Raw genomic sequence first — 26,515 nt, forward strand, 5'->3', positions numbered from 1 at the left:
TGGGGGCCCCCAGCCTGGGACTCCTCAACCAGACACGGCAGACTGGGAGGCGACCCTGGCAAGAGCCTGGCTGTGGTCCCTGCCACCATAGGTAAGCAAGACTGTCTTTGGTGGAAACCAAAGGAGGTTCTCCTTCCCAGAGCCACGGGCAACCTACGGAGTAAGAGGAAAGGTGGGGCATTTACATCCCATTCGCAGAAGCCGCTCACGGTAACAGCTCCCGAATTGTTTTTAGAGGTCCTTATACACGCAGCGTACCAAACACTCCTTAAAGCCAGTAACTTATAAATAGATATATAAGATTAGACTATTCCATTTTGAAGGTACAGTCCTTGCAGAAAAACTACAACATAAAGGCAGGTTACAAATAATTTACCTGAAATTATACATTGCTTTTAGACAACTTCTGCTGTTGGTTATGGACAGGGAGAGGACGAGAGAGGGAGAAAGGAGACCAACTTTCTCTCTTTCCCTCTCTTGCTCTTCAGTCCTTTATTTCATTTTAAAAACAAGAACTCCAGTGGGGGAATACTGTAAGTAGCAACTAAGGGTGGGGTGGGGGGACTGTTTCTCTCTGCCAACGCTAGCGTGGAGGGCAAGCATAGCATCCTGTGCTGCCTCTCCAGCCAGAACCCGGCAGCCAAGGAGGACAGCCAAGAACAGCCTTCTCCACCTGGTGCCCTCCAGTTGTGTTGGACTCCTGATCCCATCAGCCACTGAGCAGGAGCCGTGCCACATGGGGCTGATGGGAAGGTGTAGTCCAAAGCATCTGAAGTGCACAGGCTGGGGAAGGCTAGTCCAGAGGGAAATGCAACAGCAGCTGCTCTTCTAAGCACAAACACAGGGAGCCAGAAGGAGCAGTTACAGAAGGAAGGGCGGTCCTTCAGGACTTTCTTCCACCCAGCAGGCCTTTGTGGGTAAACTGCAGCAAAATGCTGCAGATCCTCCATGCACTGCAAGCATTCAGAAGGTGGGAGACTCGGCGCCTGGAATGCCGGCAGATTGATGGGGCAAATCCTGTTGTCCCATCCCCAACCCCTCAATAGCTTACGTGAGGAGTCACTTAAACTCCAGTATTTGGGAAACACCAGCACGGGGTCAGAATGGCTCCCGCCCCAGTCCCCACCTGTGCAAACTGTTTTTCAAACCTGTGTTAGATTTAAGAACTAGAGATGCAAAGCAAGGGGGAAGAGAATGAAACTTTAGGTGAAAGTGGCCAGGAGACAGGCATCCTCTGGGAAGGAAGGGTTGCTTTGCAGAATAGCAGCATTCCCTGGGTTGGCACAGACAGAGCCCACCACCTGTTCGCCATGGGGACCCACGTTCTGGAAAGAGGGCAAGCAGTGCAATCCTGGCAAGAGAGAGTCAGGCTGCACATGTGGCTCTAGGGAGTGTGGACTTTGGCACAATTTGGGGAGGATGGTTTGATGCCCTGCCTGGCGCCAGGTGAGACTCTCGGCTGGTTCAAATGCCCTTGAAGCCTGGCACTGGCGTTCAGAAGACCAGCAAGGCGGGTGTGCTTGGAATGTGGGAGGAGCAAGTTTCAGGTCCTGGAGTCAGGCATGGCATGGCAGGAAGCGCAACAGCTGCAGAGGGAGGCTGGTGGGTGGGGGTGCCCCAGAGCCAAGCCTGGTGTGGGGACTAACAAACTGAAGTACGCCTGGAGGGTGGGTGGAATGTACATGTGAGACCGCTGGGTGGAAGGGAGATCTGTTGCACGCGGGGAGGAAAAGATCAACACAGTCAGTGGAGCAGAGGGAACGCTGTTGCAATCACACCCTTGCCGGTCCCTGCTCACACTGACTCCTGCAAAAGTAATCCAGTCTGTAGGCACAGGGTGGCTGTTCTCTGCTGCTCACAGTCTTAGAGATTGCCCCCCCCCCCAAACTCAACCACCCTTTGTCTGTCAAGTGCTGCTCAGAGGACGTCCTGGGTGCTGCAGCCGGGTCAGAGCACCAGAAGCAACCCAAGAGGCTGCTGGCCAGTTCCTTCACAGTTCCAGGAGTCTCTCTGGGACGCAGGAGCCAAAGTGAAAGGTTCCTCAGAAGGACGGGTGGACTCCAGGAGAAGGCGACCGAGATTTCAGAGGGGGCCTCCCGAGACCCCTTGCCCCCAAAGCCTCTAGCGGGTCAGACCCCTGTGCTCTGCCTCTCCTCTTCCAGAAGGTTGAGCTTGCTTCTGCTTTTCCCTGGAATGGGGGGGGGGTGGCAAGGAAGAGAAAGAATGGCAATGTTTATACCCCATCGTTGCTGGGCTCTCTTGGCAGTTTGGCAACGAAGAACTGAGCCTTGAGCAGGGACTGAGCATCCTGTATGAAAGAAAGAGTAATGGGGGAGCCTGCAGCTCTCCAAATGGGACCTCAGGACTGGAAGGCCCTCTCTTTGGCCCTCTGCTCTCTCCCCAGGCTTAGTCCTCACCCTTCTTGAGCTCCAATCCTGCCTCTTGCTTGCCTGTTTGTTTGAATGGAGAGGTGTGTGCAGAAAGCAGCCCCTTGCAGAAAGGTCAGCTCCACAGCGGTCGCTCTGCTCACCTTTGCCTCTGGCTCAAGGTGGCCTGCTTCCCATCCTCACAGCAAACAACAGCCCTGCAAGGGAGGTCAGGCACTGAGAGGAAGCCCAAGGCTACCCAGGACGCTTCATGGCTGAGCCGAGATGTCCACCTGGGCCTTGGCAGTCTGAAATACCAACCACTTTGCCACCCTGGTTCTTTCAAGCACACCACTGCCTTCAAGGAGAAGCAACCAGGGTTCAAATTCCCACTCAGCCATGAGTGGTCTTGGGCCAGTCACTCTGCCTCTCAGCCTAATCTACCTCACAGGGTTGTCGTGGGAATTAAATGAGGAAGGGGGGGGAGGGAGGGAAGAACCATGTACACACCACCTTGACCTCCTTGGGAGAGAAAGGTGCGAGAAATAAATAAATAACAAATAAGTTGAGATTCTGGGAAGCTGAATATCTCGTCCAATGCCAATTTCTCTGCTCCCACGAAATTGGAACACACACACAACCCCGCAAATATGGTTGTGCATGGTGGGGGGTAGGGTAATACAGTCAGCCAGTTCACCAAGTGCTTGCATAACAGAGTGTGGCAAATACCCACTTGATAAACTACCACCTGTACTCTTGCCATGTGAAGAGTGGAGACACGCTTTAGCCCTGGGAAGGAGACAGATTCTCTCTCTCGAGTCTCACTGAAGGGAGGAGGAAAGCAGGCTAGCATTGAATCAGAACAGTGAAATCCAACCCCCGCCCCCCCCCCAGGCATCTCCCCTGCCCTCTTGCAAGGTGGGCCCACCCCCTCCTCCCCTGCACAAAAGAGCCACATCTGGTTAAGGTGGGAAAGGCAGGATTGGGGGGGGGGCAATTAGCGATCCAACAGACAAAGGTCTGGTTTGCAGATGCTACAAAAATTAGATGGTAGAAAGAACTGTTCCACTTTAGGGTGCAGCCAGGAGGGTCAGTGCTGCCCTCGTTAAATGACAAACACAAAGCCCCACAAACAGAAAACCTGCAGAAGAGAAGAAGTAAGGGGAGCATTCAAATTGGCATCTCCCACTTGCATTCTGACATGATACAATCATTCTACTACTTCTGAGTAGACCCAACCCAAGATGGGTGCTCTTAATAAACCATCCATCAGGCCAGGGGTTGATTAGTTGAGTCTTTCCCCCTGGCAGCTCCCTCCTGATGAGATGCAGATTAGGAAGAAACCATTAGGAAGAACTTCCTGACAGTAAGAGCTGTTCGACAGTGGAATTTGCTGCCAAGGAGTGTGGTGGAGTCTCCTTCTTTGGAGGTCTTTAAGCAGAGGCTTGACAACCATATGTCAGGAGTGCTCTGATGGTGTTTCCTGCTTGGCAGGGGGTTGGACTCGATGGCCCTTGTGGTCTCTTCCAACTCCATGATTCTATGATTCTAGATTCCGTGGGAAGGAGGGAAGGAGTAACCCAGTTAGTCCCTACGGTGACTGGGTCATTTGAAAGTTCTGCTTGTCATACAGCAATCACACGACTGGGAGACTAAACAAGGACTAGGCAACCTATGGCCCTCCAGGTGACCATGAGCCATGCAGATGGGGCTGAAGCCCAATAACCCCCAGAGGGGCTGCTGCTGCCCCTTCCCCTGGGTCCAGAGGGCACTGCAAGGAGGGGAAATGCAGGAAGGGAACCAACTGGATATATTTACCTTGTGGTTTTCAAACAAAAAAGGCACTCCAGACTATGGCAGAGAGGCCTGTATTAAATGCAGTTCTCAATTGTGCCAAAGAAAGAGAGATTGAGCGGGAAGGCTGGAGGGAGAAAGGAAGAAAGAGAAGAGGAGAGATGGCAGTGTTTAGCTCCTGGAAGGACAGTGAAGAAGAAAACGCGCGGAAAGGAAAGACATACAGCTTTGCTGGGCAAGGAGCCCCACTGACAATGCCCCTGTGCTCCTGCATCCAGACCAAGCGCCGCCTCCTCACCTTCAAATCTCTCACCTTCACTGCCTCCCCCACCTGCCTGTCTCTGAGCTCTTATGTCCCCAGATGACAGATACATCCCTGCCTGTGACTGTCATATATTTCTGTGTCTCATGCTCATTGTCATGCCTGGAACTGCCTCCCAGAAAATCAAGCCTCCTCTCCCTTCCTTCTTTCAAACTCCTCCCTTGAAACCCACCTCCCCTTTTCATGAAGCCTTTGGCCAAACTCCCCTGATCCCCATGTCCTTTGGCAGCTTTCGCCAACCAGGTGCCCCCTGCCAGATGTTTTAGGCCAGCGGTGCAATGAATCAAGTGTGTCCATATTAAGCATTCATAATGAGTCTTAATTGCATTTTTATTGCTTCTTTTTATTTATTTTATTTTTATTTTATCACATAACAATTTGAAGTCTTCGGAAATACAATAAAATACAATATAATAAATAAAAGAAGCCATAACAATGCAATCAAAGATCATATACCACATTACAATTGCTGCTGTGGATAGAGACAAGTGTGCACCCCTCTCTCATAACACCAGAATTCACAGACATCCCATGAAGACATCCTTCTTTCTTCACGCAGAGAGCAGCTAAACTATGGAACGTGCTCCCAGAGGAGGATAAGGTTCCCAATGGCTCTGCTCGGCTTCTGTGGTCGGAGGCAGTCATGTTTCTGAGCACCAGTTGCTGGAGGCTACAGGAGGGGAGGTGCTCTTGTGCAGAAGGGTGCTTGTGGGTTTCCCCCCTTGGGGCAACTGCTTGGCCGCTGCGCAAACAGAATTCTCAACTAGATTGGCCATTGGCCTGAGCAAGCAGGCTCTTCTTATGTTTTCAGAAGAGGCAGAAAAATAATTTAGAGGTCTGCCAAGACCCTCAGCAATGGGCATGTGGTCAATTTTGAGGGGGAGGAGTTGGGAACCCCTCTTTTGGACTACAACTGCCATCAGCCGAAGCCAGTGCTCAAGTCCGTGGAAGGAAAAAATGAATGAAGCCTAAGGAGAGTTGTGCTGGAGAAGATCAGGGGGCATCAACAGATATGCCCTTCAGGTGCTGCTGAACTCCAACTGGCTGGTGGTGAGGGGTGCTGGGAGCTGCAGTCCAGAAACACCTGGAGGGCCCCACCTTGGCTGCCTCTGGTCTACCTAGCCCAGCATCCCACAGCCTCTAAAAATCTACAAGCAGAACATGAAGACAATGGCCTACTAGAGCTCCTCAGCAGGGATTGCTCCATTGTGTCATTCCTTGGCATATGGAGCTCCTATCTAGCCACCAGGCCAAGGCGAGACCAATCCCCCACAAAACGGTCTAAGCCACATCTAAAGTCATTTAAGCCAGTAGCCATCACCAAATCTTGTGGCAGCGTCCAAGTTGGAGAGACAATTGGCTGCCACTTCATTTCTGGGCACAATTTAATGTGCTCATACTAGTGTTTAAAGCCCAAATGACTTTTACCACCTTCCTCCCTGCCAGTTTTCTCAGACAGATGTAAGATCAGCAGAGGGGGCCCCTGGTCGTTCGACCTTCTTCAGAAGTTTGGGAGGTGGTGGCCTGAGGGAGGACAATCTCTGTGGCAGCCCCACACTGTGGAATTCCCTCCCCACAGAGGTCTGCCTGGCACCTTCACTATCCTGCTTTCAGGGAATGCTGAAGACAAACCTCTTTACCTTGGCATTTGGCACCTGAGGTATATATATTCAGGAAACACCTTATTTCTGTGGTTGTAATTTGCTTTACGTGCTTTTGATACTGAATTTTAAATTGCAACCTGCCCTCAGAATTGATGGTGAAGGGTGAGTAATAAACTGACTAGACAATAATGATAACTCTGTGCACATACACCAACCGATTTTCCTGACTAGCTCCTCTTCCCTGGTGTTGCATCTGCAGCGCCTGCAGGAATCCTGCCCCATCTCCACCCAAGCAGGCAGCCGTGGTCCAAACGGGTGGAGAAAATGGCAGGTCCTGGCACAGGTGGCATAAGGGAGCTGAGCCACAGCGCCACCTGGTGACCCACAACGGAACAAGCACATACCTGGCGTGGCATTTTTGTCATTCAGAAGCTTTGTCTGGCTGCTGGGGATGATTTTCAATTCAACGGTGTCAGGTGACTGTGGGGAGTTCTGTATCCTCGAGGCCATGAGAGCATTGAGATACTGCAACCGGGTAACCTGCGGAAAAGAAGCCACAGGTCAGTGAGAGATGATCTGCACCTCAGCCACCATCAGCCTGGAAATCACGTGGCTGGTTTGTTCTGTGTTCGCCAAGGGTCCCTGGCTAAGAGCAAAGAGGGAAAAGTGCCATCACACTCAAATCCGGCCTGCGGACCTCCCAGAGGGATGTGGCTGGACGCTGCATTAGATGAGCCTTTGGGTTTTTTAACTGGTTAATGCAACCCTAGTGATTTCTGATCACCAGAGGATTTTGCCAAAGTCTTGCCTGTACATCTTGCCTAGCTGAATGCGGCCCCCTAGGAGCTCAATATACCTCATATTCCTGATACTGCAAAAGCAGGGAGATGACCCAGTCCCCAGCAGGGCATCATATATGCTGCGGATCAGCACGCGACTTGATGGAGGCCTAAGACTGCAATTTGGTCAAAAGAAGGAACTTACTCAAGCAGGTGAGCCAAAGTCACAGACTGTGGAGAAATGCTACAGATTTCAAAGAGAAATCCTATTTGCTGAACTAATTTCAAAAGATCTTTGGCTGGTGGTCAACAGCATACTTCTCCAGAGTCTTTCTTTTTATGGTGTTTACCTTGATGAACTGCAGATCAGTGAGTGCCCGGACAGTGTAGTCAGGACAGTACGTGGTGGTCTCTGTGCATTCAAGCTGCTGATCACGACGGTTCATCCGGAGAGTGGACACTGGGGACTGATGAACTATTGAAGGAAAACACATCAGTGTTGCAAATGAGAGGCAGGGAGTTTAAGAATGTCGCTTCTAACCCAGAACTCTGCAAGTCCTGCCTTTAAAAAATGAATGTGTTTCAAGTTCTCATGAATGCAGCCGAAACAACAACTATCTAAACCTATTATCTGTTCTTGTTAAATGCAGTTCTGTAGCTTTTCCTGAATGCCCCCCTTCCTCTGCTGTTGTATGTTTAAAAAAGCCAACAACAAATGCCGATGGACAATCAAGTGACTCAGCAGCTGAAGTGTGCAGGGGAAGAAGTCTGCGGATGCCTCTCTTGACGCTCAGGCTGTGGGGGGGAGCTAAAGGGCTTGCAGGGGTCCAATCTGTGGGCGGAGCCAACACTGCCGGTCCTTCCAGGCTGTGCTCGGTTCAAAATACAGGAGCATAAGAAGCTGCCCACTACCAAGTCAGAACCATCTAACACAGCGTGGTCTAATCACTCTTCAGGGTTTCAACACAAGGACACCCCTTTAAAAAAGTAGCCAGCAGCTCAAGCTCTGGTGCAAATCTCTCATCCCGAAAGGGCTATCAGTGGCGGGGAGAGGTGGGAAGGAACGCGCGACTCACCTGAAGAAGGAGCTGTCAGGGCAGAGACACCGTAATACGTGAAGGCTCCGTTCTCAAACTTCAGTCCCTCCTTCCCAATCTCGACTTCAACCCTGCCCTGGGAACGAGAAGAGAAAGCAATGCAAGGTGAGAGGGAGGGAGGGAGCAATGCAGAGAGAGGAGAAAGCAAGTTGAGATTTGACCTAGTTGAATCCTAGATCCTGATCCCATATTCTTGTAGCTCACTCAGCACAAGTTGGTTTGGTTTCTATTGCGTGAACCAACCCTTTTTTTAGTTTAAGAAGTCCCTGCTTTTACTTTAGTATTACCACTTGAGTTGCAAAAAATAAAGTTTTAATATGTTATGCATTAAAAAGAGAAAAGTAACAAACTAAGCACCTTTTACCCAACCTAAAGGCATAGTTCAGATCTAAATAACAATAGCAAAGTTCATATAAGCCCTGAAGAGGAGAGTCTGAAAGTTACTGATGTCAGTATAAAGGAAGACGTTAACACAACAGTATCTTACAGAATACGGCAGGTACAGTTTCCCTTGGAGGGTTTATGTGCTGGCTAAATGGCCACCAATCCGCCATGGAAGTTTCTCATGGGGGGGGGGGGCGTTTGTACTGGACAGCTTCTGCTAACCTGATGCCCTCCAGACTCCTGCAAGCACAGGCATACTAACTGGGGCTGATCCGAGTGGAGGTCCAAAAACACTAATTTTTGTATCCAACCAAGTTCTACTCAGAGTAGACCCAATGAAATTAATGCACTTAAGTTAGCTGTGTGTATTAATTTCCGTGGGTCTATTCTGAGCATTAGACTGGATGGCCAGAGTTGGATACAGTTCTAGGCTGGCAAAGGTTACTGCAGGATTACGGTTTCCCTGATATGGCCCCTGTGGGCACCCCTGGACACACTCCCATTTTATTTTATTTGAGCAGTTTTTGGGAGGCCTGCCTTTTGTTTTGGGGTGCATGGAGGTGCTGGAGTGTGTTCTGAGCAACACCAGTTTTTCTTCTGTGAAATGGGTATTCTGTGGTGCCCAGAACAACTTCTTAGGTTTCCAAATGTGCTCCTGTGCCCAAAAGGCTGGGGACCTCTGTCCTAAGCCAACTTTAGTCCACACCAAATTTTAATGAGGGTGTGGTTAACCTGCTAACACCCCTTCCTTAGTTTCACCTGCAAGGGCAAATTTTCTCTTTCTTTTCCCGAATTCTGTAAGGCAAGAGGCAGTGACAAGACCGTGAGCAGATTCCTGCAGAGGCACGTGTGGTTCTCAGTCCCACGTCAGCTGATGACTCCATACGGCAGCACTGGCCATTCTGGCCCCCTCCAGGTGCTGTGGGACCACAACTCAGTGGCTGCTGGCTAGGGGCTGATGGGAGTTGTAGTCCTACAACATCTGGAGAGCACTAAGTTGGCGAAGGCTGCAATTCCAAGTGCATCTCCCCCTTACCCCAAACACACAGCAATGGCCAAGCTAGTAGGTGAACCACTCTTAATAACAATGCATCACCATCAATGAAGGAAGCATTTTAGACTGTTATGGTTCTGGCTGTGGAATTGTCTCTGCACGTTCCCAACCCCCAAAGCAAAGAACCTTGGGAACTGCAGATTCTCAGTACCTTTAACAAACTACAGTTCCCAGGACTCTTGTGTGTTGGGGTGTGTACTTTAAATGCATGTCCTCCACCACACCAGGGGGCAGCATCTCAGTTTTGGGAGCACAGGGCAGGCTGCGTGGCACACATAGCTCCACCCTCCAATGGAAGGGGAAAGTCAGGATGCTCAAGAAGAACAGCCAGGGGGGCTGCCAGTGCTGTGCCCACCAGCATCTTCTGCCACACTCTGTCCAACGGCAGAGCCGGCTCTGCTCTTTGCACTGCCCTCCACCAGAGGTTCAGCCTCCCGTTGTGGACTCCCTCCTTCTCCTGCTGCCCCCAGTAGCCCCTTCTGTCTTGGGGCTCAGGGAAGGGCGAGCTGAGGCTGGCCCTCCTGCCGCCCCTCATTGCTCACTGGCTTAGAGGGGGCAGCAGATAGGGAGGAGGCAGAGCAGGAGGGCTGGGGCCACGGCAGAGGGCCCCCTGCTTGGGATGACCCTCGGCAGACGCCTGCAGGTGCTGACCCGCAACGCTGGGTCTGTTCCTCCCCCAACCCAACAGGGTCCTTTGCGTCCCACAGGTGGGTAACTCTCACTAGGAGGCAACGGGGTGCTTCTTTTCTGCATTGGCTTCCTACCCAAAGTGAGGAGGGGTCGGGTTGGTCAGGGACCCCTGGGGTGCCCCCACCCCACAGCAGCAGCAGCAGCAGCAGCAGGAGGAGGAGGAGGTGGTGGTGGTTCATGAGGCAGCACAATGGACTGCACCACTTTGGACTTGGGGTGAGGAACCCTATTGCTGGGCGATTGCCTCACGTGTGAAGCATGTCTGGGAGAGAGGTCTCTGGGCAGTCTTCTGCCGGGAAGGTTTCCTAGTCAGCACAGAGTTCTTGAGAGACGGAAGCGCGTGAAAACATCCACTACCTACTCCCCCTGCTGCCATCTAAAGTGGCGCAACCCTCAGCATGCTCCCACCTCCTCCTGCTCCCTGTGCACAGAGCCCTATGCTCAGAGGCCTCTTCAGGCGCAGAAGCGAGCGGGAGGCGCACCAGCATGGGCTCCCGGGGGGGGGGCAGGCAGGATGGCGCCTGGACAAGCAGAAGCAGACCGTCCTGGCCAGGGCACAGACAACAGCCGGCTCCTGAAGGGACCATCAACGGCCTGATGGACTGAGGTTGAGAGACCCTTCCCCAGGACCACCTCCTCCTCCTCCTCTTCTTCTCATCATCATCATCATCATCATCATCATCATCATCATCATCATCATCATCGCACCCTCCACCCTCACGTCCCAGGGCAGGATACAACATTTAAACACATTATTAAAGCCAGTCCAAAGCAAGTTACAATCAAGGAATGAGGTGGGTCCTAAAAATATACATCTCAGCTCTCAATAGCCCTGAGAGAAGGCACAAGCCAGGCAGCCCAAAACTATCGGCTCCAGAGGCCCGTCAAATAAATAAATAAAAATAATGCTATTATTATTATTTATTACACATTTTAACTGCTTGTCCTTTAACATTTAAAAACGTGAACAGAAATACAGTGGTACCTTGGTTTACGAACTTAATCCCTTCCGGAAGTCCGTTCTTAAACCAAAGCGTTCTTAAACCAAGGCGGGATTTCCCATAGAAAGTAATGCAAAACGGATTAATCCGTTCCAGACGATGAAAAGCAACCCCTAAAACAGCAATTTCACATGAATTTTACTATTTAACGAGGCCATTGATCCATAAAATGAAAGCAATAGACCAGGCTGCAATCTACTACCCAGTATAAACACCCTTACTGCAGTGGCAGCCGTCCTGCGCCCTGTGAGGCAATGCCACGGCAGTCACTTCTGGGGCCGAGCCACTTGGCGTTGCTCTGGGGCCCAGATTGGCAGCTGCACGAGTGACATCCAGTACCAGGGGAAGGGGGGGGCTGCGGTGGCACAGCCTTCGATGCTGCAGCGACAGCGACGGCAGAGGTCTACAAACAGCCTACTTTACAAACTTTTTGGATTATGAACACTTCAAACCCGGAAATGAGTGCTCCAGGTTGCATTTTTTTGGGGGGGGGGAGATTGAGAACGTACTACGTTCGTGGTGCACTTCTCTTTTGTCGGCACGGCCTTGTCGCTCAGCGCCAGCCATGGCAGCGCCACCCAGAAGACCCAGTGCCAGGGAAGACGGAGAGAGAGAGAGAGAGAGAGAGAGAGAGACGCCAGTTGCTGTCGGCCCGGGGAAAAGAGAGAGCCCGTTCCTTGCCCAAAACCCCGGGGAGCCGTTGCCGGTCCATGTCAGCAACAGCGCACTAGGTGGAGCTGCCAGGCTGACTCACGAGCAGGTCCCTAAATGCAGCGCACCTCGGGGGAGAAGGAGGCCGAAGGCACACCGATAATCTCTACTCCTCGGGGAGTGCTGGGTGCTTCTGGGTGACGCTGCCGCAGCCGGGGCTGAGCGGCAGAAGGCTGTGCCAACAAAACGGAACTGCACCCCGAAATATGTTCGCAATCCCCCCCCCCAAATGCAACGTGGAGCACTCATTTCCGGGTTTGAAGTGTTCGTAATCCAAAAAGTTCAGAAAGTAGGCTGTTCTTAAACCAAGCTACCACTGTATGTTACAGCACAGAAACAGAACCACCCCCACCACAGCCTCAGGAAGATTTGCCAGCGCACCAGAAACAGCAGCAGCATCTCAGTCTATCCAAAGGCCTGGGGGGGGGGGGAGGCGGAAAAGGAGTCAGCCCAGGGAGAGCATCCCACTGATAGGGAGCCAGAGCTATTTGGTACCATTTGTTCAGGTTAATAGCTAAGTCCTGGGTGCCTTGGCAGAAAAGTGATGAAGATGTCCAGCAATACCCTGTGACCTTCCAATGAAGGGCAGTATACAAATAAATAAATGGTGATGATGGAGGATGGTGGGGGCTGTCGGGAAGCCCAGGTATAAATCCCCCCTCCTGTGAGGCAGCGGTGAATTGTGCAGCGCTGGGGCTCATTGCAATGGCCCTGTGGAGAGTCTACCCCGACAATGGAAGATCCCTGCCAGATCAGACCAAAGACCCATCTAGTCCATCCTTCTGTTCTCAGAGAGCTCAACCTCTGGGCAGAAGCAGGACACGAGAGCAACTGCTCCCCAGCTAGCGGTATGCAGAAGCCTTCTGTCTCCAGTGCAAGAGGCGGCACATAGCTGTCATCTAGCAGCAGCCGTGGCTAGCCTTATCCTCCAAGAATTTGCCCCAAAGTGCAAGCCCCTCTGTTGGTCCATATAGACACATGCACTGCACCCACAGAGCGAAATTAGGATCAGCTGAGAGTCACAGAAAAATTTATTTTGCAAAACATACAAGCTTTAACAAAAGCTCTCCTGTCATGCGCAGTGAAACCTTTAGATTTCATTAGAAACGCAAAGAAGTGGAACCATGAAAATGGTTAGTTGGAAGCTCCTGTACAAATCGGCTCCTGAACGCCGCAAACCCGGAAGCAAGTGTTCTGGTTTGCAAACGTTTTTTGGGAGCCAAACGTCCAATGCGGCTTCCAATTGAGTGCAGCCAATCGGAAGCCGAGCCTTGGTTTTCAAATGGTTCCGGAAGTCGAACAGATTCCCAGAACGGATTAAGTTCGACAACCAAGGTACCACCGTATGGTGTTCTTTTTATATATAATCCTACATTTGAGGATTGTGTGAAGCAGAGCCAGCGAGGGGTATTGTAAGGGCCAGATGGGGACTTTGGGGGCCACATGTTTGAAGTGTGGTACCTGCAGGATGAGGATGAAGTAATTGACCGGCTGGTTGCGCTGGTACAGGTAGTGCTCAGCAGCAAGGCGGTTGCTGTCGTCAAACTTGACATCCTGGTTGACACTGGGATGTTTCAGCAGGTGCAACAGGACCTTCTCAGAGATTCGGGCTGGGCTGAAGAGATCCACCTCTGCAGGGAAGCGTGTGGAGGAGACAGAAAAGGTAGCATCAGCCAGTTCAGACTTAGAAATTTAGAAATCAAACAACAGTAAAAATAGGCAGAAAGAATAAAAGGAGAAACTTCCCATTTAGGATTCAACATCAACAAAACAAAGAACAAACTGCTTTACAAAAGACCCAGCATAGCAAACAGTCATCTCATTAAATGCCTTTTTAATCGGTTATTAAAATTAAAATAACCTGGTGCCTTAAAGGTTAGAAGAATACAGAGCAGTCAAGTGTGTCTGGGGAGGTGCTGCCACCAAAAAGGCCCTATTCACTCACAGCAGCCCAATGGAGGTGGCGATGTGAGGCCACACGGCCTCCGCTTTCTCCCCAAGTTGGGAGGAGAACAGGTGTCATACATGGTTCTTCCTCTCTTCCATTTTATCTTCACAACAACCCTGTAAGGTAGATTAGGCTGAGCGACAATGACCCACTCAGCTTCATGGCCAGGCAGGGGATTTGAACCCTAGTCTGACACTCTAACCACACTGGCTCTCATTCAGAACATTAGCTATAACTTCCTTCATTCATGAACACTGTCCACACCAGCTGGGGCTGATGAAAGTTGTAGTCCAACAACTAGCACTGCCCCTTTGTGGAATATGTTTAAATTTCAGCATGGCCTTGAAATGTATCAGTTTGAGGAAGAGACCCTTCAGTCTCCGGCTCTCGTCAGACAAAAGAGACGGTTAAATGAAGGATACAGCAATATAGTGTGTGGTCTTGCATCTGCAGAGGGGCTTTCGTTGCTGTGCTGTCCTTAGGGAGCATGAAAATCAAATCTCTCTCTGCTGCTGAAAGGGATGCTCAACAACTTCTGTATTTGCAAATTCCCATACGGCATACAGGGCATGTGATTTTAGGGCGTGAAACTTAATTTCTTCAGTGAGAGGTCTTAAAAATATGTTTTTGGTTGTGAGGAATTCAAATCTGTTATTTTTGTGAATGGACAACATTTAGCTTGATAAGTCTACATCTAATGAAGAAGCACATAAACTGCTTTCCGAAAACCTTCTGAAAATGTCAGGTAATGGTAAATAATAATAATAATAATAATGAATAATCTGAACATATGCCATAACTGCAAGTACTTGGCAATCATTTTTAATAATTTCTATGCAATTTTACACACATTTTACTTACCAAGCAAAACAAAATTATATTAACATAACCAAAATATATTTTGAATTCCCAAGTTATGTTGCAACTTTTTAGCACCCCTCATTTTGGGAATTTGAAAAATGAAAAAATTAACATGCTCTAATGACAACCTTCTTCAATACATCAGAGGCATACATCAGATGCTGTGGGACTACAACTTCCACCAGCCCCAGCCAGCACAAATGTCAGCTGTGGTGTAAAACATCAGGAGGGCACCAGGTTGGGGAGAGCTGCTGTAAGACATGGTGCGCTCCCTGCTTCTTGGACTACTCTGCAGACTGGGACATAGCTATCAGCTGGACTTTGAGCATCTCCCATCCTTGTAACACAGTTATCAGCCACTTAACTGGATTAAAAACACACATTTCAGAGGGAAAATAAACCTTGGAATATGGATCCAAACCCAGTGTAGCCCCCTTGAGCAGAGGTGGTGGAGGGAAGGAACAAAACCTGCCAGACAGCAAGATCTCTTCACTGCTCTTACCTCTGGATAAGAAGCGCTGCGTAGCCAGGAGTAACTGGGGAGAGATTTTCACCTTGTACTCATTGTCGGACACTTTGAACAAGGAGAAATCTTCTTTCCTGCGGTCCATCAAGGTCCCAAGTGCAGGTGGCTTCTTTTTCAATTTGTTCTCCCCTAGAGGGATGGGAGAGAAAGCCAAAAAAGACAACAGGAGGCAGAAGAATCAAGCTATCCATCCTTACTAGCACTGGTGGGTTCTCTTGTAAAACATGACGGTAGGGATTCAACAATTCTGCACACGTACAGGGAAAAACGCAGAATACTTAAATACTTATGACTGCAGAACTGAGTTTCCTGGGAATCTTAGTTTTAATACCCCCCCACCCTAAGTTTCTAGCCCATATCGCTCACATGTGTACATCCCCGCCCCCATTATGATGCAGCCCAGAAAGTGAGCCAATTTTGTGTGAATTTGTTTCACATGCAGTATTTATTCAGGGTGGAAAAGTTAGCTTGGTACAGATTTTTGATTTTTAAAATTTATTTATTTAGGCACACACACACAGCCCTAGGTGTAAAGAGGAAATGAAAATCACTGATGCTCCAAGGAATAAAGACGTGTAGTCTGAGCACTAAACAAATTTCCCTGCCATTTTTTAGTAACTACCGCCAGTTGTCATTCCAGCTGCAACTACCTAAAAAGGGCAAGCAATGCACTGCACTCTGAGGGCGATCAGTTATCTCCAACAGACTTGGATCTTTGATTCCATGGAATTTCCACTGCAGAGGAGTCCCCATGCTCAATGGCACCTCAGTGTGCTCCCTGCTTCTCCAAATGCAAATCTCCCTGCAGGGCACACATCCATTTATTAGCAGTACAGAACTGTCTCCGGTTCTGAGCTGTGGGTCTGGGGCTTCCCTGCTTCTCTTCCCCCAGCTGTGAACAGACTTCCCCTTCTACAAGTATCAAGACCCATTCTGCGCTTGCAGCAGAACCCGTTGGCTGAGTGAACTTCAGGGCACACATCAGTCATCACTTTCCTTTGCTCTCCTACATGAAAAGTTTATGTCAAATAGAAACCACTCCAACGGACAAAAGGGTGCAACAGAACCTATTCTAGTGCCAGTGTTTTAATTGCAATTGTTTTTAAATACGTCAAGAGAAGCATCTGAAACTGTAATCCCCTTCTTGCAACTTGACCTGATGCAGCCCCCATTTTACCATCTCAGCTTTCCACTGCCTCATCCTCCTGCGTGCATAAATAGACCAAGCTATTTCCCAATTCTGGAGTAGGAAAAGGAATTTGTATAAATCCTACCCCACCAACTTAGTAGCCATATACGAGGACTATAAATGCAGCAAAATGAGGTGGTAAACTGCACCACTTCCAACACAGGTGAAAAATAACACTCCTTCTGCTCCCCTTGTATCTTCCCCTGCCCACCTGAACCAGCAAATTAAGCAGCTACCACCACCTAGGATGCAAGTCCACTCCTTACGGGGAAGGGAGGTTTAAAACATGTCTTTGCTAAGCGAAAAGGGCAGAGAGGGAGGGGAGCGGAAGAAGAGAAGCCCCAAACAGGCCATACCTGCACGAAACCCACTTACTGTAGTCATCTGACTCATCCATGATCTCTGATTTTATTATCTCCTCAATGACATCTTCCAATGTCACCAAGCCCATGACTTCGTAGAAAGGGTCGCCTTCGCCTTCATTGTTTACCTTCTGAACAATCGCCATGTGCGATTTACCTGGGGAAAAGGAACAGGAAAGCACAAGGACTGGTAAAGAACAAGACCGTTAAGAAGAAGAAGAAATGGGCAGAGGTTGCCACAAGACCCTCTTCATACACAAGATAAAAACAGATAGAGAAGCATCGCACACAAAAATATTCCTGCATCTGGTTCAAAACATAATGTGGTTTATGCAGGCTTTGAGTAGCTAAGGTTCCCAGGCCATCGGGCTGCATTTTTACGTGGACAGACAGAGCAACCACAGAAAATGCAGTCCTGGATTCCTGGCTGGGCAACAGTCTCCATCCCTGCCCATCTACTTTACCTCCAGCAACCTCCAGCACCTCCTATTTCGCATTCCTACCATTCAGCACCTGACAACAACAACAACAACAACAACAACAACAACAACAATAATAATAATAATAATAATAATAATAATAATAATAATTTATTATTTGTACCCCGCCCATCAGGCTGGGTTTCCCCAGCCACTCTGGGTGGCTTCCAACAAAGATGAAAGATACACTAAAAATGTCACATATTAAAAACTTCCCTGAACAGGGCTGCCTTCAGATGTCTTCTGAATGTCAGGTAGATGTTTATCGCTTTGACATCTGATGGGAGGGCGTTCCACAGGGCGGGCGCCACTACCGAGAAGGCCCTCTGCCTGGTTCCCTGTAACTTGGCCTCTCGCAGTGAGGGAACCGCCAGGAGGCCCTCGGAGCTGGACCTCAGTGTCCGGGCAGAACGATGGGGGAGGAGACGCTCCTTCAGATATACTGGACCGAGGCCGTTTAGGGCTTTAAAGGTCAGCACCAACACTTTGAATTGTGCTCGGAAACGTACTGGGAGCCAATGTAGGTCTTTCAAGACCGGTGTTATATGGTCTCGGCGGCCGCTCCCAGTCACCAGTCTAGCTGCCGCATTCTGGATTAGTTGTAGTTTCCGGGTCACCTTCAAAGGTAGCCCCACGTAGAGCGCATTGCAGTAGTCCAAGCGGGAGATAACCAGAGCATGCACCACTCTGGCGAGACAGTCTGCAGGCAGATAGGGTCTCAGCCTGCATACCGGATGGAGCTGGTAAACAGCTGCCCTGGATACAGATTTGACCTGTGCCTCCATGGACAGCTGTGAGTCCAAAATGACTCCCAGGCTGTGCACCTGGTCCTTCAGGGGCACAGTTACCCCATTCAGGACCAGGGAATCCTCCACACCTGCCCGCTTCCTGTCCCCCAAAAACAGTACTTCTGTCTTGTCAGGATTCAACCTCAATCTGTTAGCCGCCATCCAACCTCCAACCACCTCCAGACACTCACACAGGGCCTTCACCGCCTTCACTGGTTCTGATTTAAAAGAGAGGTAGAGCTGGGTATCATCCGCATACTGATGAACACCCAGCCCAAACCTCCTGATGATCTCTCCCAGTGGCTGCATGTAAATGTTGAAAAGCATGGGGGAGAGTACAGAACCCTGAGGCACCCCACAAGTGAGAGCCCAGGGGTCTGAACACTCATCCCCCACCACCACTTTCTGAACACGGCCCAGGAGGAAGGAGCGGAACCACTGTATGACAGTGCCCCCAGCTCCGAGCCCCTCAAGACTTCAGGTTCAGAAGGATGTTATGGTCGATGGCATCAAACGCCACTGAGAGATCCAGCAGAACTAGGAAACAGCTCTCACCTTTGTCCCTAGCCCGCCAGAGATCATCAACCAGTGCGACCAAGGCAGTTTCAGTCCCATGATGAGGCCTGAATCCCGACTGGAAGGGATCCAAATGGTCCGCTTCTTCCAGGCGTGCCTGGAGTTGTTCAGCAACCACTCGCTCAAGCACCTTGCCCAAGAATGGAAGATTTGAGACTGGGCGATAATTGGCTATTGTGGCCGCATCTAAAGATGGTTTTTTAAGAAGCGGTTTAATAACCGCCTCTTTCAGCGGGTCTGGGAAGGCTCCCTCACGGAGGGAAGCATTCACCACCCCACGAAGCCTTCCCGGCTTGCTTTTATAAGCCAGGATGGGCAAGGATCCAGGAGACAGGTGGTTGGCTTCACTCGTCCAAGCAGCCTGTCCACATCCTCGGAGGTGACAGATTGGAATTGATCCCACACAACTTGACTAGACAGGACTCTAGCACTCTCCCGCCCTGGCCCTGCTCCCACGGTGGAGTCTACTTCCCGAATCTGAGCGATTTTATCTGCAAAAAACTTTGCAAAATCATTGCAGGAGATCATGTGGCCCGTACTGGGCCCCGATGTCGCAGGTGGTTCCGCTAAATTGTGAACCACCTGAAAAAGTCTCCTGCTGCTGTTTTCTGCAGATGCAATAGAGGCGGCGAAGAAAGTCTTCTTCGCCATCGCTATCGCCACTTGGTAGGCTCGACGTTGAGCTCTAACCTGTGTCCGGTCAGATTCGGAATGAGTTATCCGCCACCGGCGCTCTAGCCGTCTCAACGATTGTTTCATTGCCCTCAGATCCGTGGAAAACCACGGGGCTCTCCGGGCTCCATGCAATCGGAGAGGGCGCAAATAGAATAACAGCATGGAAACAGGCTGTGCATGCACAATTGCACCAAACATTTCAAAGGCAGGGTCCTAAGTTTTCTGGTGCAGTACATGGAGGTACAGAAGCCTTTGCCAACCTGGTGCCCCCCAGATGTTCCGGCCTGCAACACACATTTGGCACTTTCTGGCTGCAGCTGGTGGGCGCTGTGGTCCAAAATATTTGGAGGGCACCAGGTTGGCAAAGGGAAAGAACTATATTGATTTCCTCATGAAAAGAGCCCTACTGGATGAGATCAAAGGCCAATCTAGCATCCTGTTTCCACGGTGCCCAACCAGGCACCCCAATAGGAAGCCTGCTGCAGAGCAAGCAGTATGCAGAGGCAACCAGCCTCCGATGCTGGAGGCAGAGCACAGGGAGCGATGGGCAGTAGCCAAAGATAGCTCTGTCCTCCATCAACTGAGCCACCAATTTGGGCTCAGTCTCTCCTGTGACAGAGACTTTGCTGTAGTGGCAGCCTGACTATGAAATACCCTCTCCATTTATTTATGGGCACTAACAGCCCACCTTTTGAATGTGGTCTGAGGGAGGGTATACTTGTTTAGTGCCTACTATGTCATCGTTTCAGCGCCAGGTGAAAACTTTTAATTTCCCCAAGCATTTAGCATTTTGCAATCTCAATCTCTTGGGAGTCTTGCTCTAAAGCTGCTGCTGTTGACCCCACCGTTTCGCTTTTAGTGGATCATTAGATGTATCCTTGTTTTTGCTGTTTGCATTTCTTAAATACAAAGTGAACAATGCAAACCTCATCTCACCAGCTAAAACATATCCTCTAGCCCAGCCAATTGCTCTGATGACAGATTAGGAGAATATTGCACCCACAGACTTGCTCAGATCATAGGCTTCTCTGTGGAGGCTGCCGGCTCACACCCAGGCGAGGCTCCAGATCGTAGCTGGGTTCAGCCGAGCCATGCAAAACAAGTGGAATGTCCCCCTGCTGGCTCCAAGGACCTCCTGCAGGGTCATTCACATGAAGGCTCCAAGCAGCCCATCTCTCTCTTCAATGAGCTTCTCAAGGTTTTTAGACCACGCCTGGCTCCCTGGAATTTGCCCCCATCTGCTAGTTCTGGCCATGTGCCACCTGGCGGGACCAGAGCCCTTTGCAGCATTAGAAGGTAGCTGTTTTCTTCCTTTGAAAACACTCTGAACTCAAGCCAGGAAAAAGACACAAGTGAGGGTGTGGCCTGGGGAAAGAGTTCCAAGGGCCAAACAGAGAGATCTGGACGTCCACGTCTGGCCCCTGGGACTGAGATTTCCCAGCTATCCTGGTGGGTTTTGCTTCCAGGATCTGCTCTGCCACCCTCAAAGGTGCCTGAACAGAAAAGGCAGAAGAGGCAACAGCGCTGAAACTGGCCACAGACTTCAACACCCCGAGAATGTTTGGGAGAGACGAAAGCAAGCACTTCTTCCTGCAGCACACAGTTAAACTACAGGAAGCAGTGATGGCCACCAAGTGGGTGACTTAGAGAAGATTAGACAAAGTAATGGAGGAGGATCAGGCTATCACTGGCTACTAGCCCTGATGGCTCTGTGCTGCCTCCAAAGAAGGAGTCGGACGCAGCACTGCTTCTGAATACCAGTTGCTGGAACCCCCAGGAGGGGAGGGGGCTCTTGTGGACAAGTCCTGTGTGAGGGTTTCCCATGAGCAACTCTTTGGCCACTGCAAAAACAGGATGCCGGACTGAGGGGGCCACTGGACTCATCCAGCAGGGTTTGTGACAATGACCACAACTGAGCGGTAGAAGAACAACTGCTTTGCAACCAGGAAGTCACCAGTTCAGTTCCAAGGGTCTCTTTAAAATGATCTCCAGAAGCAGAGCTGGGAAAGGCCTTTGTCCAATAGCCCTGAAAGCTGCCTGCCAGACTAGGCCACCGCTCCCCAACGTGATGATCACTGGGTGCTTTGGACTACAGCTCCCTTCATCCCCAGCAAGCACGGCCATGGCTTGGGCTGATAAGAGCTGTAGTCCAAAACAGCTGGTGGCCACCAGGCTGGGGAAGGCTGGACAATGTTGTTGATGATTTATTGTGCCTCTCCCTTTCTCCTGTGTGCTACTCCTTGTTTATGTGCTACTAGAGCAGGATCAGGCTCCCACCACTGTAGATTTCTAACTCCCAAAGCTGTGCTGGGACATGCAATCTGCACCCCCACTTTCCGCTCCCTGTCCCTTTTTACTTGTGTGTCATGTCTCAACAACTGCAAAGCCTGTGGGCAGGAACTGACTTGTCCATAGGTTGCTCTGGGAGCCTTATGGCTGAAGAGCTGGGTACAAATGCATGGGGCAAACCTTGCCCCCACCGGATGTTTCTGAACTACAACTCCCATCAGCCCCAGCCATCATGAACAATGGTCAGGGACGATGCAGCTGGTAGTGCAACAGAATCTGAAGGGCCACAGTTCCCTCATTTCTGCTCTAAACAAATAAGCAAAATGAAAGGCAGCACAGAAAGGAAGCGATGGAGACGGAGGAGCCAATCTTGTTCCAAAGGTTGAGGTGAAAAGGGGCAAAGCTGTTCATTTTCGTCACATGCCAGGAGAAGGGGAAAGCGGCTTCTTAGCTGTAAGGACAACCAATCTGTGTGTATGAGAGGGGGAGGGAGGGAGGGCTGGATGTGTAAGATTCTTAGGAGGCTTATTCTCCTGGAATAAAATGGCCTGGGGCCTGCTTGGAAGTGGTAAGGCTGGAGAACTGAACCTGTGAACTTGGCTGCTCTGTTTCTCCGCAGGGCAAGCCAGATCCCTGCAGGTATGCAAAGGTCACGGGTGCCACCCAGCTATTCCTGCCAAACGCTTCAGGAGGGAGAAGGGCTAGGGGAGGAAAAGGAGATAAACATCTTGGGGAAGGCCTACCAGTTTAAAAACAAGAATATTTCTCTGCTCAAGGAAAGCCTATGCAGACACAGCCTATGCTACAGGCACTCCAAGCAAGGCGGCCTGGACACCAGCAGTCAGTCTTTGGCTTACTCTACTGGGCAAGTCTAAAATTGTGGCCATCTCCCAGGAAGTGGCACAAGGGAAGCTTGTTGGTTTGGTCCCTTAAAGCTGCTCTGAATGCATATGCACAGAAAATCCTAAAACTCCTTGTGGTTTTTGTGTCTGGCCTGTACCACTTCAGGTGGGAGATGACAAGATGGAATGCTCCTCCATCTTGGTAGGTTTGGACCTGGCTTCCTCCCAGATACACCTTTTTGTACTTGAAGAGCATTCTGCTGTGGCTGTTGGTGCTCTGCTGGTTCAGAGGAACAATCCATTATATGAGCCCTTTCAGAAGTGATATATTCCAGAGACAGGATTATACATGCACAATGCATATAGTAAGGTCAAGTTTCTTAAGTCAAAGAGTTTGTTCTGCTTGGCATCTAGAGGGTCTGTGCTTACCCAGAAAAGTTCTGAGTGCAGAATAGGTTCCTACACACTTAACTCCAGCAGGTTCAAGGCCTAGATTGCTGGAGACATTATTGCAGCCTCTCAGGTGACCGGAAAGGACTAGTTACTGAACTAGTAACATATCTACACTTATTTGCAGCCGTACCTTGGTTCTTGAACGGAATCCATTCCTTAAGTCCATTCAACTTCCGAAAACGTTCGGAAACCAATGCGCAGCTTCCGATTGGCTGTTCGGGTTCCAAAGCGCATTTGCAAACCGGAACACTCACTTCTGGGTTTGCAGTGTTCGGGAGCCAAAACGTTTGACTCACAAGGCATATATGAGAACCAAGGTACGATTGTAAAGCCAAATACAGTTGTACCTTGGTTTTTTGGAAGCTGAACGTTCAATGGGGTTTCCGCAACTTACAATTGGCTGCAGGAGTTTCCTGTAGCCAATCAGAAGCCACGCTTTGGTTTCTGAACGTTTTGGAAGTCAAACAGACTTCCGGAAAGGATTCCGTTCAACTTCCAAGGTATGACTGTACAGTAAAGCGTAATAAAACCAAGTAGGGTGGGAGAAAAAGAAATGAAGTTCCTATGCATTAGCGGTGCCTGAAGTCGTATTTAAAACCCCTAGCTGTCCATGTCCATGGAGGAAAGCAGATGAAACCTCTACAGGGTTGCCACATGGTTGCCCCTGGCCATTACCTCAGTGTGTGCATTTGCTGGGATGCTGAAATTGGCTGCAACTTGGACACTACATGCATGCAGCAAAAAAACCAAACCTACAAAAGCCCCACTTGTCAGCTTATACCTGGCCTGCTCATGTGGCTCATAGAACAGCTGGAGCAAAGCTGAAGTAGAATCATAGAGTTGGAAGAGACCACAAGGGCCATCGAGTCCAACCCCCTGCCAAGCAGGAAACACCATCAGAGCACTCCTGACATATGGTTGTCAAGCCTCTGCTTAAAGACCTCCAAAGGAGACCACTTGACACAGCTCTTGCTGTACTGCCTGACTCAGCCTTTGCCAGCCTGGCACCCTCCAGACATTTTGGATCAGCCCCAGCAAGCCAGGGATGGTGGGAGTTGGTATGGGGAACCTGTGGTCCTCCAGATGAAGCTGCACTATTACCCCTCACCACTGGCCATGCTGACTGATGGACCCGAGAGAAGCAGCTTTCCCATGTCTGTTCTAAGGAAACTGGGGCTTCACAGAAGATAGTTTGAAAACCTGGCAATGACTCTCTAGAGATGTTTCTCAACCTTGGGTCCCCAGCTGTTGTTGGACTACAACTCCCATCATCCCTAGCTAGCAGGATCAGTGGTCCGGGATGATGGGAGTTGTAGTCCAAGAACAGCTGGGGACCCAAGATTGAGAAATAGGGCTCTAGAATCTTGGGCAGACCTTCCAAGGCAGTGGCCTAGCTGAGGGTCTTTTACCTCGTTTGAACTCCTCCAGCACAGCGTCCAGCTTGGTGTCGTTGAAGACAAAGTGGAGTGGGTGATTGTAGAATTTGATGATGGTGCTGAGAGGGGTGCAGTCATCAGGATCCACCAGGGCCAGGTCCTTTACGTAGAGCATGTCCACCAGGTTGGTGCGCTCGTCCTCGTAGATGGGGATGCGGGTGTAGCCGCTCTGCATGATCGTTGACATGTTGTTGAAGTCCAGCACAGCGTTGGCATTGAGCATGAAGCACTCGTCCAGCGGCGTCAGCACATCCTCCACGGTCTTGTTGCGCAGGGCGCTCTTGCTGAACTCTTCTCGAACAAACTCGTTGTAGGGGTCACTGTTGCGCACCATGTCCAGGATCTTCTCCCGCAGGAGGCAGGTGCTGGTGTCGTGCTGCAGGGCCAGTTCCAGCACCTTGCTGAGCGGCAGCGACAGGGGGAAGGTGAGCAGCATGAAGAGCTGCGTGAGCCACAGCCCGCGCGGCGCCAGCGAGAGCCCCCAGCGCGAGCTGAGGGCGAAGGGCAGCACCTCGGCCAGCAGGAAGACCAGGCCGGCGGCGCCCAGCACGGCCGGCGCCAGCATCCCCACGGCCTGGTAGAAGAGCACGGCCAGGGCGGCGTGCGCCACGCAGCCCAGCAGCAGCAGCGAGCACAGCACGAAGGCCCCGCGCTGGCGGAGCGGCTCCAGCGCCTTGCAGGCCTGGCGCTCCCGCTCGGAGCCGCAGTCGCGCAGCACGTACAGCTCGGCCGGCTCCAGCCACAGCGTGCTGAGCTGCAGCGTGCGCAGCAGGGCCAGCAGCGCCAGCAGCAGCGCCACCAGCGAGCCCAGCAGCCAGGCCGGCAGCCAGGGCGCCAGGGCCACGGCCGACACCCGCCCGCCGCCGCCCTCGTCCTCCGTCACCAGGATGGCGTCGCCCGGGGCGGCCGGAGCCCACGCCTCCCCGGGCCCCGCGGGGCTGCACAGCTGGAAGCGGCCGCCGGGGCCTCCGGGCGCCACCTGCACCGTCACCAGCGCCGCGTGCTCCCCCACGGCCCGCGCGCCCTGAGCCAGGACCTGGGGCGCCGCCCGGGCCGGCGGGGGCGGCGAGGCGGCGGCGGGGGCGCAGGGGGCCTCGGCCGGCACGAAGGCGCCCCAGGGCCAGCTGCGGTTGCTGAGGCCGGTGCCGTAGAGGCGCAGGCGGAGCGTGGCCCCCGGCGCGGCGCGGATCAGGCCCCCGGAGGCCCAGGCGGCCGAGGCGCCCTCCTCCAGCCGGAAGCCCATCACCCGCGGCGCCGGCGGCGGCGGCCCCGGCGGGCCCCAGGCCCCGGGCGAGGCGGAGGCGGCGGCGGAGGAAGCGGTGGCCTCGGGGGCTGCGCGGGCCCGGAGCTCGCCCGCCGCGCCCCTCCGCCCCAGCGCGGCCCGCCCGCCCGGCAGCAGCAGCAGCAGAGGCACCAAGAGCAGCAGCGGCGGCGGCGGCGGCCCCCCCAGCCCTCGGCCGCTGCCCACCATCGCCAGAGCCGCCGCAGCCGCAGCAGCAGCAGCAGCCACAGGGGGAGGGGCCGCCCGGGAAGGTCAGCTGACCGCGCCGCCGCCGGCGCCTCCGAACTTGCCTGCGGGCGCCCGGGCCAATGCGCGCCAGGAGCCGAAGGGGTCCAGCCAATGGGCACGCGGGGGGCGTGGCCGAGGAGAGGGGAGCAAGTTCGGCGCCGCCGTGTTATAAACAAGTCGGCGAAGAGGAGGGAGGGGCTGGGGGGGGGAGCTGCCATTTAAAGGGGCCGCGTCCCTCCGTTGCGCTGGTCTCGGGAGGCGGGGTTAAAAAGCCCCCGCGGCAGCTTTCGCGTGGCTCCAGTAGTGATGTGTGGAAGTGGGAGCTGGACCATCAAGAAGGCTGATCGCCAAATAATTCATGCTTTTGAATTCTGGTGCTGGAGGAGACTCTTGAGAGTCCCATGGACTGTAAGAAGATCCAACCTCTCCATTCTGAAGGAAATCAGCCCTGAGTGCTCACTGGAAGGACAGATCCTGAAGCTGAGACTCCAAGACTTTGGCCACCTCATGAGAAGAGAAGAGTCCCTGGAAAAGACCCTGATGTTGGGAAAGATGGAGGGCACAAGGAGAAGGGTACGACAGAGGACGAGATGGTTGGATAGTGTTCTTGAAGCTACCAGCATGAGTTTGACCAAACTGCGGGAGGCAGTGGAAGACAGGAGGGCCTGGCGTGCTCTGGTCCATGGGGTCACGAAGAGTCCTGGCTCTGACCCCCCCTCCCCACCCAGCACAAATAGCACCGGGCTGTGCCGCTTCAGACCCTGTGCATTCTTATTCAG

The 26,515-nt window shown here is 51.7% G+C and overlaps 1 protein-coding gene across 2 annotated transcripts; it reads right to left on the reverse strand.

The window, feature by feature from the left end:
• Window positions 1–278: 278 nt before the first annotated feature.
• Window positions 279–25,712, reverse strand: CNNM3 (cyclin and CBS domain divalent metal cation transport mediator 3). 2 transcript variants are annotated; one of them, XR_014551803.1, is made up of 9 exons: window positions 24,200–25,712; window positions 16,702–16,845; window positions 15,114–15,266; window positions 13,264–13,433; window positions 7,942–8,038; window positions 7,216–7,340; window positions 6,491–6,626; window positions 4,185–4,287; window positions 279–2,188 (listed from the first exon to the last, which is right to left on the reverse strand). XR_014551803.1 is itself a non-coding variant. In XM_083629385.1 (8 exons), exons 1-8 carry the CDS (start codon window positions 25,695–25,697, stop codon window positions 2,130–2,132), a joined length of 2,382 nt encoding a protein of 793 aa, XP_083485511.1. In that variant the 5' UTR covers window positions 25,698–25,712; the 3' UTR covers window positions 279–2,129. The 2 variants fall into 2 exon arrangements, 1 of the variants encoding a protein (XP_083485511.1); XM_083629385.1 differs by lacking the exon at window positions 4,185–4,287.
• Between the last annotated feature and the right edge of the window lie 803 nt (window positions 25,713–26,515).

The sequence above is a fragment of the Podarcis filfolensis genome (assembly GCF_964270895.1).
Source record: "Podarcis filfolensis genome assembly, chromosome: 8".
In the NCBI taxonomy this organism is placed as follows: domain Eukaryota; kingdom Metazoa; phylum Chordata; class Lepidosauria; order Squamata; family Lacertidae; genus Podarcis; species Podarcis filfolensis.